We start from the raw sequence: 13652 nt of genomic DNA on the forward strand, positions 1-13652 counted from the left end.
TCTTATTGTGCGGTGCCCGACCGGATAATGACGTACCTGCTTGTTATCTAATAAACTTACTTTAGATACATATACTTTGATCGTAGTTCTTTACAGCTGCTCTCATCCTCCAGTAGTATTTAACTAGTGCGCCTTGTCTGGCTCGTTGCAGTTTTTTTCCCCATATTCCAGTCGGATTTGGGCTTGCGAGGTATGTCGGGGAATTGACAACAAGCGTTTGAATAGAGTGGATTGTGCACAAATTTACTGTACACTGTTCAAAGTCGGAATTAAATTTTTTTGCATATAGCTATCTCATTGGGCATATTTTGACTTCACTTTAATGACCTCCCTCGTGCTAATTTTCACTATAAACCTTACTGAAATTAATATAATCACGAGACATTTTCAAGAGTTATCACAACTGTCCCTACCCACCATGAAATCAATGACAATGCTTAACATTTGACCAAATTGGACAATACTGAAAAGAAATATATGTAAAGCATGCATTAATTACGGTAAATAAGGATTAGTCTTTCTCCACCACATCTGCGCTATCTGGATTGAAAGGCAATTTTAGATGGAAAAATATGACAACGGCCATTCGTCTCGGAACTGTTTGTTAGGGTGCTTACATGGAATTAAATGTCTAATAAAGTGTATTGCTTTTTAATTGTGATTGCAAAAATTTCACACACCCTGTTTTCATATGGCCCACAACCAGTTTATTTTTACTTTCAAATGTTAAAAGCGATATTTTAATAACCTTTTGCATACATCACTGAAGCTGCTTTCGATTCAGTGTGTGAAAGTTATGCCTACAAAATTAAAATTCGAAAGATGCGAGAGAAACGTGATAATGTTGGAGCAGTACATACATAAAATATAGGCTGCTGGGCATTCTGAAAAGTCATTAGTCAATAAGACAGAAAGACTAGACAAGCTTCAGATTGAATGATACCCGTAAAGTGACCACGTTATGTCAGACAGCTTCGTTACTGGAGCCGAGACCGCGAAAAAAAGCCATTTGTTCTTAGGACATTTAAACCAAATAGTATTATGTAAAAAAAACTACAACTCCCAGCATGCAAAGGAGTGTTTGATAACAGACGAGCCTTAACTATTACTGACTTAAAATTGTCACAAGACATGAGGCCGCTTGGCAGCTATGGCCGCACTAATACGCGCGATACTGAAGCAATAAGAACATTACATCCGGCTAACAATTTATAGCATTTCTGACGATGGTTGTTCCAAACGTTAGCGTACTCAATAGGATAAGACATATTATATTTATCAATGCGCATCGATATTTCTGTTTTTGATGTGATTACAATTCTAATACAAGACACATACATTAAAGATGAACTGAAAACCATCCAGATTTCACGTGAAACTAACCCCAATGTGTCCTGTGCTGGCGCTGCAACTGTTGACCTTTATTCGGCGGAACTGATTGTTACCGGTTTCGGCACTGCTTGATGCGTGTTGGAGGACAGGAACTCCGCACGGGGAAACACTTGCCGTGTGAACGGATCGCTTGCAGGTAGTTTCTAGTGCATTAGAGAACAGAGATGGATGACCAGGGATGCCCGCGGTGCAAGACCACCAAGTACAGGAACCCCTCCCTGAAGCTGATGGTGAACGTCTGCGGGCACACGCTGTAAGTCTATTTTTTACTGGGCACACGCTGTAAGTCTATTTTTTACTGCGCAATAGTTCGCGGGAGTAAGAGTAAGTTCATTGCACTGTTTATTCACCGCGTATCTTTATGGAGTAAACATTGGAGTTGATTAAATGTTCGAGTTGTCAACAAGAATATTTACTTCAAATGAGCTCTCCTGTAACGAAACTGGTTCTATTGTTCAGCGCTCTGACACCTTCGGGTAAAGTACGCACTATATAAATATGCATAAAATAAAGTGTGTCCTTGGAGCTCTGTGGATGTAGACCGTGACAGTCAGTGATGGAGTCAAAACGATGACCACTGATGGTTTTAGGGCAATTAACTGCCTGAGTGATACCAAGCCTGTCGGTGCTGCAGTTGGTCTCAAATGCAGGCATACATTCCTCGCCCTACACTTGGCAAATACGAAGAGACCCTGACAATATCTAGCAAAAGGAAGATGTTCACGTGCCTTGTCAAATTCATAAAAATAATACAATTTTATGGGTTTCTTCATTTTTAGCTATTTTCATTGGTGCTGTGTACTGGGCACACTGAATGTTGTAATCTTGTAAACATTAGCTAGACACAACCACTTGAAGCTCTGAGTGACTTCAGTTATGTTGCTTTTCTTTTCTAATGCAAAAAATTATTTCTAGATTGATACCACAATCCTTAAAAGTACATCAATAACATATTTTGTCCTACGGTCTGATGGAAGCACGTTTCTTTCTAATTATCATGGAAAACGCCAAGAACGGTGAACCGTAACTTAACGGTGGGTGTTGCATGTCCCTTTTCTGCCCTTATCAAGGGGAAATATTGACTGACAGGTGAATTTCAAGAAACAAGCCCTTTAAACGTTGGTGTGGGTGGGGTTTATTTTACACCCGCTCCTCCCTAGGTTTGTTTTTGGACCAAATGGACTCGTAACTGTTCTCTACTTTGAGTGACTGACCAGTGTACCTTAACTCTTGATTTATGCTGCTAATGGTAAAATTTTCCCTGCCTCATGGGCCACTTCAATCATCGTACCGATTTTTAGGGGCAGCATGATGATCCCGCTTGTTACAGACCCATCTCCCTGCTAGACTCTGCGATTAAAATTTTAGGCAGAGTCTTATTGTTTAAACTAAGGGATATTATAGAGAGCCTTGGGGTCTTGTCAAACCTACAATATGGGTTCAGAGAAAAGAGAGGTACCCTTACCCAGTGTTCGAACCTGCATTTCTTAATTTCCAAATATACGGTTGCAAAGGAGGGGTCATTATTTCTGGCCTTTATGGACCTCTCCTCGGCCTTCGACCTGGTGAATAGGGCTAAGTTGTGGCCAATTCTTTTGGAGATTGGCATTGACCCTTCACTTGTTCGCTTCATGGCGTCTCTTCACCAGGAGTTGTTTGCAAAGGTCAGGGTCACTAAAGAGGGCAGGTGTACGAGCTACTTTAAATCAGAGCAGGGAGTGAGACAGGGCTGTATTCTGGCCCCTCTCCTTTTTTTACCATTTATATTAATGGATTGGGAAATCACTTAGATGCACCAGGGGTGGATGTACCGCGTGTAGGAGATGCAATAATACCAGCTCTCCTATACGCGGATGACGCAGTCTTATTGGCTGGTACTGGGGTGGGACTACAGAGACTGTCGGACCTATTCGGGGTCTTTATGGATCGGTTGGATCTGAAGATTAATGCAAAAAATTCCCATTCAATGGTGGTTGGTCATCACAGAAACAAGTATAAATCTAAAATCTTTTTGTGTAAGGGTGAGGTGGCCTCCAGGGTTCCCATATTTTCCTGTTTAGGGGTTCTCTTTGATGAGAAGGGTACGTGGGGCCCTCAAAATAAGGCCAAGAGCATATCAATGGCAAGATCTACGTCCGCTCTTATGGGCTTTTCAAAACGGTTGGGGTCCAGGCCCATGGAGGCCCTTTTAAAAGTATACCTCACAAAATGCATCCCAATTGCCACATATGGCTCTTCTTTATGGGGCTACGTATCTCATGAAAAGATTCAAATAGTGGAAAACAGGTTTCTGAGATACCTTTTGGCAGTTCCCCAGTCTACCCCTACTTTTTCGATCCACTCAGAGGTAGGCTTGGAATACGTTACAGATAAGTTGAATCACCTGTCGTATGGGACCACTGGTCCGATAAAGGACTTAATGTGATCTCTGATCTGTACGAAGATAATATGCCATTGCCATTCTCGACTCTACAGGCCAGACACTCCCTGTTGCCGATAGACTTTTATGCCTTTTTAAAACTAAAATCGGCCCTATCCACTAAAACATTCAAACTAGTGAAGCCTTGGCTAAAAACTATGCTACCCCACTTTCAATCCACTGGACATTTTGTCTCTAAAATATACAAACTACTCGCGCCAACGGCCAGCAAATCAATGAAGCGCAATGAGTTGAAATGGGAATCAGAAACAAACAACACTGGCATAAGTATAGACTGGGTCAGGATACATGCATCAGCACTCACGCACAAGGTATCGCCGATACTATCACAAACCAAATATATGATTATCAACAGAGCATTTTGGACCCCACAGAGGCTATTTAAGATTGGCCTACGGGACACACCGGATTGCTGGAACTGCTCCTCTGGTATTGGTGACCTTTCGCACATGTTGTTTGATTGCCCCATGCTCCACGCCTTCTGGGCAAAAATCTTTGACTACATTGCACACACGCTCCACATACACCCTACGAGGGAATTCATCTACATTCTCCTAGGGGCATTAGATCCATCACTAAAAGGTGACCATGACCGCCAGCTCCTGGATCTCCTACTGACTTTAGCATGTAAGGTGATCCTGTGTAACTGGAAATCAACGGGTGAGGTCTCCTTCAATGCCTGGAGGGAATGGCTGTCCTGCATTAGGGGCACTGACAACCCCGCGATACACTCATCACCATGGCAGGTCACCAACAAAAAATTATGGTCTTCACTGGACCGAGCCTCCTTCATCTTTGACCCACCTTGAAGCTCCATACGATGAGGTCCGTTCTCAGTGAATTATGGGCTCTGTGTTGCGTGAACTATGACGGCTATATTTTGGGCTCACGGGCTTGACAACCTTAGAACCATGAAGCAGGAATGGTGCAACATACATGGTGTGATATGACTTGGCTTGGACAGAGGGCTCTACGGAACTATGTACAAAAATGTGAATGCAAGGATGGTACTTTATTTTTCTTTACTGTATACGTATTGTTTTGTGTAATAACCCATGTCTGGTTGCGGTACTTTGGCAACATGATTGTAATTCTTTTGATGTTTTCTTGCCGCTATCATCTCTGTTATGATTAATAAATAAAATATGATTTGAAATTAAAAAAAAAAGAAAATAGCCCCATTAATATTCTGGGTAAAAACATGGCTCAACCAAGAAATAACTTTGAACCATGCTATTTTGAGCGATGTTGTGGTATTGGATCATGCTAAAAGGGTACCCTGGCTGGAATATCTGAGAAAAACATTTAAACAGTTAGGACGCCCGGAGCTTTATTCAACCCCATCTTGTATTAGGAAGGAGGATGTAAATTGGATTAAGTTACTCTTTGCAGAAAGGACTAGATTGGCTCGTGAGGAGCTGGAATTATTGAAACCGACAGTTAGATCGCATTATATGCTATCAATTTCTCCCTCACTCGAGCCATATCTAAAAATAGTGACCAAACCCTTTCATAGAGCCCTATTGACGAAATTTAGATTTAACCTGATACATTATTCCCTGGGTACTTATCAATCATGGGGCAAACCAGAAGGTTGCCCACTGTTATGGCAGAGTTTTTGGCTCTATTTAGCAGTGATATAGATCTTAGTCTTGCTCACATCTATTCTTAGCTTGTGTTGGCCCTTTTAAGCCCTTTCTTCCAGACCTAGAAGAGGATAGCTGCTTAATATGATGATAGATCCTTTATTCTTGACTCTAACCTGTCTATTGCCTATTGGCTTTGACATACTTGACACATTGGTATGGTTTATGTAGGTATTCTGGCAGAGCTAAGGGGCATTTCATCCCTTTCAGGCCTACAGGCCTAGAGCTAGAGGGACTCCATCTTGATGAAGCTGAGAGGCTTTTCAGGGTAAAGGTAAAGTTTATAGTTATAGCTGTTGTTCGCCCTAAGCGAACCGGAGAGAACCGGCCAGAGCTGAATCTAATCAGGAATTGTTTCCAGGCTCAGGTCTCTAGACGAAACAAGCAGACTGGTCACTGTGGGAGCGTCTAGCGCAAGGAGCCTGGTGCATGGGATTGGTGGGAGGAAGCTGCTGGCTGGAACTTTCCATGAGGAAAGAGTATTCTATATCAGTGAAGTGCAGAGGCGGAGTTAGTGAGTCGAGTGGAGGTGGCGGAGCCAGTCAGTCGTGTTGAGGTGGAGGAGTGGTAAGCAGTCGAGTGGAGTTGGCAGAGAGAGAGGGTTCAAGCTGGAGAGAGCTGAGTTGAATAGTGAGCTGGAACTGAAGGAAGCAGTCAGAAGCAGTTACTTATCAGGAGGAGGTGTGAATAGCTGGAGTCTGAAGTAATGCCTTTTAGAAGAGACGGAGGAGAGATCGTGGACTAATCTGTGGGAGCAGCTGGAGTTATTTGGACATTGGCGCAGAGACAGAGTGAACAAGCTAGTGGAATGAAAAGCATTAGAGCGGCAGGAACCATTAGATTGAAGCTGGAAGGTGGAGACAGTTCGTGGGGGAGAGGAGTCCAGTGCAAAGTGATCAGCGCAGAGGTGTACCCAAGAGTGCAGGAGAGAGAGAGAGTCTGAGATGAGCCAAGGCACAGACGAGAGAGGAACCCAGATGACAGCTAGAACAAGACTTCACACTAATCAGGTGAATTCGTTCTTTAATCTTGTTCTTATTCCCTAAGCTATTGTATTGCTAATCTTTTCTCTTTCAGCGGTGTGTTCTATCTATAGTCTTTGTCAGTTACAGATCTGTGTAGGTGCTTATATTGTTCTAATACAATAACCCCCAGTTTGTAGTAAACTGAGCAGTGCCTTGTATTCTTGTTCAATCCAGGTAAATGTATCTCCTAGGTGGTTATTATTTTTTATGAATGGATGAGTAACCCCAATCAGGTAAGTGGTGATCACATAAATAGGGAGCGAGTGGACCTATGATGCCAAGAATAAGAGGTACATTATATTAATTGGCTAACTCCTAATATTGTAGTAGCAAGCCCTTAGTGAATAGGGAGAGAGACTTCCCAACATATAACTGAAGGTGTTCATAGGAATGTGGTCGTCGTTGATATACGGCGTTAGTGAGAACGCTGGGGAGGATTACCAGCGTGGAGGGCTGCCGGATTGCGGCCCGTGTGTAAGTGAGAGCGTCAGGGGGGATGACTGGCGTGGAGGTTTGCCGGATTGCGAACCGTTTGGAAATAAGGGAGAGCACTGGGGCTGCAGACCCACGTGTGTAGACGCACCGGATTGTGTGTCATATCTGCCTCAGGGTAGATTAGTCTGGGTCTGAGTGGCCGCGAGACTATAAGTTATCCTTAGTAATCAGTGAGTATTCTTAGTATCCCTATAGATTTAGTGGTGTTTCTAATAATATGAGCTTGTATATTGCGAGTTCCCCATCCTCAGGTAGGTACCCAGGTGCCTGGATAGATGGTCCTGAGGAGGGAGGTGGTTACGTTCTGGCTGGGTTGGAGGGGCCCCTAGGGGCTGATCCCATCTAATCAGAAAACCCAACCATTACACCCACCCAGCAACTGCGACAATTTCTCGCAACAAGATACAATGCACTTCATTATGTTCTGCGGGTTTTATTCAGGAAAAAATATTTGCTACCAATCCTGAGAGAGGCTGGCTTTATTCAAGTCAGATTTAAAAAAGAGAGAGACGACCCCACAAGTTCCAGGGAACAGGGTACGAGAGACTGCAAGTCAAAGAGAATCCCTGGAATAGAGAATTCGCTCACTCACTCTGGACATTCTACTCCCCATTCATGTTCACTGGTCAGAAACTAATAAACAACGTTCACAGACTTTTTTATAAAAATAGATTTACATTTATTATAAAACACAATTCATTACATAATCAATTGAGAAACTCATTGTAGAAACAGTATAATAAAAGAACAATAAAACCATTCAATATTGACAGAATGTGGGCTTATGTTTATCTCAACAAAGCACTGATGCAATATACCCTATATCGTTTAAAATTTCAAATCAAACATATAACATATAGACTTAGGATTCCACCCCAACACAAAAGCACATGTACTATTATTGCTGATTTCTACGATTCGAAAGCCCTTGTTGTATATTTCATCACATCTCTCCTCCACTCCTTGGCCTAAAGTAAGAGATTTTTTCTGGGCTTGAATTCTAGAACATCTTTCAACGGTGAAAGGAGTTCACCGATCCCGTATCGTCGCTTCAGAACAGGCCACCCATATATCTATGAAAAACGCCCACTGAAGACAAACTAAGGATCCTATCTATACATACAGACCTCAAGGATCTACTATCCACAACATTAGGCAACAAAGCCGAGTAAGGAAATCAGAAACAGAGGAAAGGACACATGAGATTAACTCCAACTACTCCAAACCGTCCTGAGGAAGGTGTGCCATTATCGAAAGGCATAGACACCGAAACGCGTCGACGCTTTTTCATGTTCTAGAATTCAAGCCCAGAAAAAATCTCTTACTTTAGGCCAAGGAGTGGAGGAGAGATGTGATGAAATATACAACAAGGGCTTTCGAATCGTAGAAATCAGCAATAATAGTACATGTGCTTTTGTGTTGGGGTGGAATCCTAAGTCTATATGTTATATGTTTGATTTGAAATTTTAAACGATATAGGGTATATTGCATCAGTGCTTTGTTGAGATAAACATAAGCCCACATTCTGTCAATATTGAATGGTTTTATTGTTCTTTTATTATACTGTTTCTACAATGAGTTTCTCAATTGATTATGTAATGAATTGTGTTTTATAATAAATGTAAATCTATTTTTATAAAAAAGTCTGTGAACGTTGTTTATTAGTTTCTGACCAGTGAACATGAATGGGGAGTAGAATGTCCAGAGTGAGTGAGCGAATTCTTTATTCAAGTCAGACCTGCTCTCACTCATCTTCAGACGTTGAGTAGCACCCGCAACATTTTTTATGTAGCCAGTTTCCTAGTTGCGGCATTTAGAATTAAAATGAATATTGTGCCATAAAATGTATCAACCTGATCGATTTTTAATAACCACTCTGATTTTAACTTGATTATACTGTAGCGTATTTGTTCTAAAGGGGCTTGCACTGAGTTTGTTAATATATGAATTGCTCAATTTTTTGTATATATGTAAATTTTTATGTCTCTTATGATTTTAATTAATCGAATAAAGTGTATTTGACTGACTGACTGACTGATTATTGGCTTCCGGGTAGTCATGTTACTTTGGGCACAAACTGTTGCGAAGTAGTCTTTACAATTAGAGGTATTGTGTTTGCACACCAGTATTTATCAAAATAATCTCTAGTGAATCCGTTTATACTAAACTAGAGAATGTGTGCGTGCTACCGCCTATGAGAAAGATCAGACCCCTGTCTGTCTCTGAATACTGAAACAATTGTGAAAAGGCTGTGGGATCTCCACAACCTGTTAAGCGGAGCACAGCATTTGTAGGGCGACCGGAGTCGTCTCCTCAATCAATTATAAACAAAATTAATGAATGTTAATCAATACTCTCAAAGGTGTTGAGTTTAATTAAACATGTAGTACATTTTCATTGTATGCCGTAAATTATCTCATGCAGAACTAAATAAACATTTCATTTCTGAAGCAACATCAATATATACGTTATTGAACAAAACATACAGGGCCAAAAAATATGCATAAATATACACTTCAATCATAACCAAAATCGTATCTTGAACAGTTATAAAAACAAATCCCAATGCATTTCGGGTTCTATACAGCACAAACCCTTCTTCCGGGGATATATTAGATTTTAAATTCCAGAAAACGTTCAAGTATTCTTTCCACAGGAACCTACAAAAGCAATGAGTACCAAAGTCTCAAAAATGTATCAAATATGTACAGCCAATAAACACATTTCTTGTAAACAAAACAAAACTGATAGAATTTGCACTCCAAAAAAGGAAAGAGGAAAAGAGGAGGTGCGCGATGGTGAGGTGCTTTCATATCATGCAAAAGAAATAGAAAACAAGATGATTGGGAAACTGCAAAGTGATAAGGTATGTGTGAAAAAAATGCAACGACTGTTCTGTGTAAAAGACCCTATTTGCCATATCTGTCTCAGGTGCACCATGAATGAGGTGATTAAGTGCTAGGTGAAATGGAAGCTTACCGCCCACTCGGAATCTCTTTAATAGCAAGTAACCACTTGAAATCCGTGAGTGTAAACTCAATACCAGAGCTCGCTGAAAAAAATTCCAAACGGGGATAATGATAATGGAACTGTGTGAAATGGTCCGCAATCTGACTGTAATTAAATGCGTGCCCGAAAGCACTTACCGATATCCGCGCCCAATGTTGCGCTGTAAGAGTTATGACCCTCAATGTTCTGGGAAGATTTCTGGGCAAATCTGAAAAGAATAGTAACGGTGGAACAGTGTAATACTCTGTGCGATAGCAGCTAAAACGGCTGGTTAGCGAGGGAGTATCTTACCTCTGTGAATGTATTGAACAGGACGAATCGTGTAAACCCGTGTATAAGTCTGTTTCCTCCGTGAGAATGCTCGACGGGCGAGCTGAGTAATCCCGCGACTGGGTCTGATGCTTCGTGTTCGGTGAAAGCTGTTCCAGTATGCTCCGCTCATTTAAAGGCATAGCATGCTGTATGTAGGGAGCTTAGAGAAGCGAGTATACAACGAAAACCAATAAAACAGGGGAAAACGAAACAATGTCGTTGAATAAAATGAAATGGATGTGTATATAACAACTATTAATGAAATGCTTAATAGCAAGAAGAGGAGAAGCGTGGTAAAACCGAGCAATGTGAACACGACCCCCTTTCAGGCCCATTGTGGCTGGTTGCGATTCGATTCATCAAGCAGTGGGATACTATTTAGACCATTTTTTACAACCTCTGGTTCAATCTTGGGTAACCTATGTTAAAGACACCACGGACTGCTTATTAAAATTGGAAAAGATCAAAGCAGTATTTCTAGAAGACATCCTATTATGCACAATAGATGTAACTGCTCTTTATACATCAATCGCCCATAACGAGGGCATAGAGGCCGTCGAATGGAGACTTCTCAACTCAACCTTGAGTACAGATCAATCTACCTTTCTACTCGAACTATTACATTTTTCTCTATATCACAGTTATTTCAGTTGGAAGGATCATTTTTATTTACAGCGCACAGGAACTTCTATGGGCTTTCCAGGAGCACCTTCCTATGCAAACATATTCATGGCCTTTTTTGAACACACACACATTCTGAATAACCCACGTTGGCAGACAAAAACAGCTATTTTTTTGCGGTATATTGTTGACATTTTGGTAATCTGGAGAGGGTCACGACTTGAGTTGGAGGATTGCATTGCGAATTTGAATCTGCAAAATCCCAGAATACAATTTACTCATGACATACAAAGCGAAACCATCCATTTTCTGGATATAGAGATTCACAAAACCCCCAATGGCATGACTACATCAGTCTACAGAAAGCCCACAGATGTGAATAACGCTCTCCATTTCCACAGTGCGCATCCCATGACACTAAAACAACATCTACCTTTCTCACAATTTATGAGGATTAAAAGAATCACCTCGGATCCTCAACAATGTGACAATCTGATTCAGGATCAATCTAAGAGATTCAAAGCCAGGGGTTATCCCCCGGAGATAATGGAGACAGCTCTTGCACGCATTGAAACTAAATCACGCGCTCAACTATTGGAACCACGAGTTAAGTCAACACAAAAACGTTTGTCTTAAAACACTCCATCCAAGCCTCTCAAATCAAAAGGATCATCAGAAATAGGTGGGATATCATAGATCAAGAAAAAGATTTTTCATCCATATTCAATGGACCTCCCCTATTTGCGCACACCAGGTCCAGGAATCTACGTGAATTCTTAAAGCCCAAACAAAAACGTTCAGAGACGTATAAGGGAATGCGGAAATGTCACAATTGTGGACAATGTAGTAATGTTATCTTGGGCAATCAGTTTGCACATCCACATACGGCAAACAATTTAAGTTACAACACACTTCAGATTGTAATACTGAACAAGTGATTTACGCCATTAAATGCCCATGTGGCTTGGTATATATTGGAAGGACCAGTCGCAAAATCAAAATCAAAATCAGAATTGTGGAACACAAGAGCAGAATTCGCAATCGCAACACGACCTCACCGCTAGCAGCACATTGGGTACAGGTATCGCATACCATACCACAATTGCGCTTCACCATACTTGAACATATCCAACCAAAGGCAGGCACAGACATCAACACTACGCTAGCCCGTAGAGAAACATTTTGGATAAAAACTCTAGGAACAGTGACACCGTCAGGTCTTAATGATCATTATGAAATGATTTGTTTTTTATAAGTAGGAATCATTGAGACACTGTAACTATGATGTAAAGAATTTGCACTCCTTTTCTTGACACAGTTCTGTTCACAATTGTTTACATGGTAGTAGACCAAGTATCCTTTCTTCAGAACTCACAATAACCCAGGGTTCTTGTCTATCATTCAACTGAACATCTCATATCATTCACTCACATATCTTCTACACACCTCACTGACTAGCATTCCCACGTTTTTGCATATTGACATATGCGACCATTTTTTGCACATTACATTTTTCCCATTTACGATTCTCGTAAACGCTGGACAATAAAGTTACATTTAAAAAAACCACGTGTTCACATTGCTCGGTTTTACCACGCTTCTCCTCTTCTTGCTATTAAGCATCTCATTAATAGTTGTTATATACACATCCATTTCAATTTATTTAACTACATAGTTTACGTTTTCCCCTGTTTTATTGGTTTTCGTTATATACTCGCTTCTATAAGCTCCCTACATACTGCACGCTATCCCTTTAAATGAGCAGAGCATACTGGGATAGCTTTCACCGAACACAGAAGCATCAGACCCTGTCGCGGGATTACTCAGCTCGCCCGTCGAGCATTCTCACGGAGGAAACAGACTTATATGCGGGTTTACACGATTCGTCCCGTTCAATACATTCACAGAGGTAAGATACTCCCTCGCTAACCAGCCGTTTTAGCTGCTATCGCACAGAGTATTACACTCAGTTCCACCGTTACTATTCTTTTCAGATTTGCCCAGAAATCTTCCCAGAACATTGACGGTCATAACTCTTACAGCGCAACATTGGGCGCGGATATCGGTAAGTGCTTTCGGGCACGCATTTAATTACAGTCAGATTGCGGACCATTCCACACAGTTCCATTATCATTATCCCCGTTTGGAATTTTTTTCAGCGAGCTCTGGTATTGAGTTTACAGTCACAGATTTCAAGTGCTTACTTGCTATTACTGAGATTCCGAGTGGGCGGTAAGCTTCCATTTCACCTAGCACTTAATCACCTCATTCATGGTGCACCTGAGACAGATATGGCAAATAGGGTCTTTTACACAGAACAGTTGTTGCATTTTTTTCTCACATACCTTATCACTTTGCAGTTTCCCAATCATCTTGTTTTCTATTTCTTTTGCATGATATGAAAGCACCTCACCATCGCGCACCTCCTCTTTTCCTCTTTCCTTTTTTGGAGTGCAAATTCTATCAGTTTTGTTTTGTTTACAAGAAATGTTTGTTGGCTGTACATATTTGATACATTTTTGAGACTTTGGTACTCATTGCTTTTGTAGGTTCCTGTGGAAAGAATACTTGAACGTTTTCTGGAATCTAAAATCTAATATATCCCCTGAAGAAGGGTTCGTGCTGTATAGAACCTGAAATGCATTGGGATTTGTTTTTATAACTGTTCAAGACCCGATTTTGGTTATGATTGAAGTGTATATTTATGCATAT

The 13652-nt window shown here is 41.1% G+C and overlaps 1 protein-coding gene across 1 annotated transcript in view; it reads left to right on the forward strand.

The window, feature by feature from the left end:
* The first annotated feature begins 1437 nt into the window (after positions 1–1437).
* The window catches only part of MNAT1 (MNAT1 component of CDK activating kinase), a 687393-nt gene continuing 675178 nt past the window's right edge, over positions 1438–13652 (forward strand). Inside the window, exon 1 of the mRNA XM_086936667.1 lies at positions 1438–1645. Coding sequence (XP_086792793.1) covers positions 1557–1645 — 89 coding nt within the window. The 5' untranslated portion in view covers positions 1438–1556. The remainder of the gene's footprint in view (positions 1646–13652) is intronic.

The sequence above is a fragment of the Lissotriton vulgaris genome, chromosome 9 (assembly GCF_964263255.1).
Source record: "Lissotriton vulgaris chromosome 9, aLisVul1.2, whole genome shotgun sequence".
Lineage (NCBI taxonomy): Eukaryota > Metazoa > Chordata > Amphibia > Caudata > Salamandridae > Lissotriton > Lissotriton vulgaris.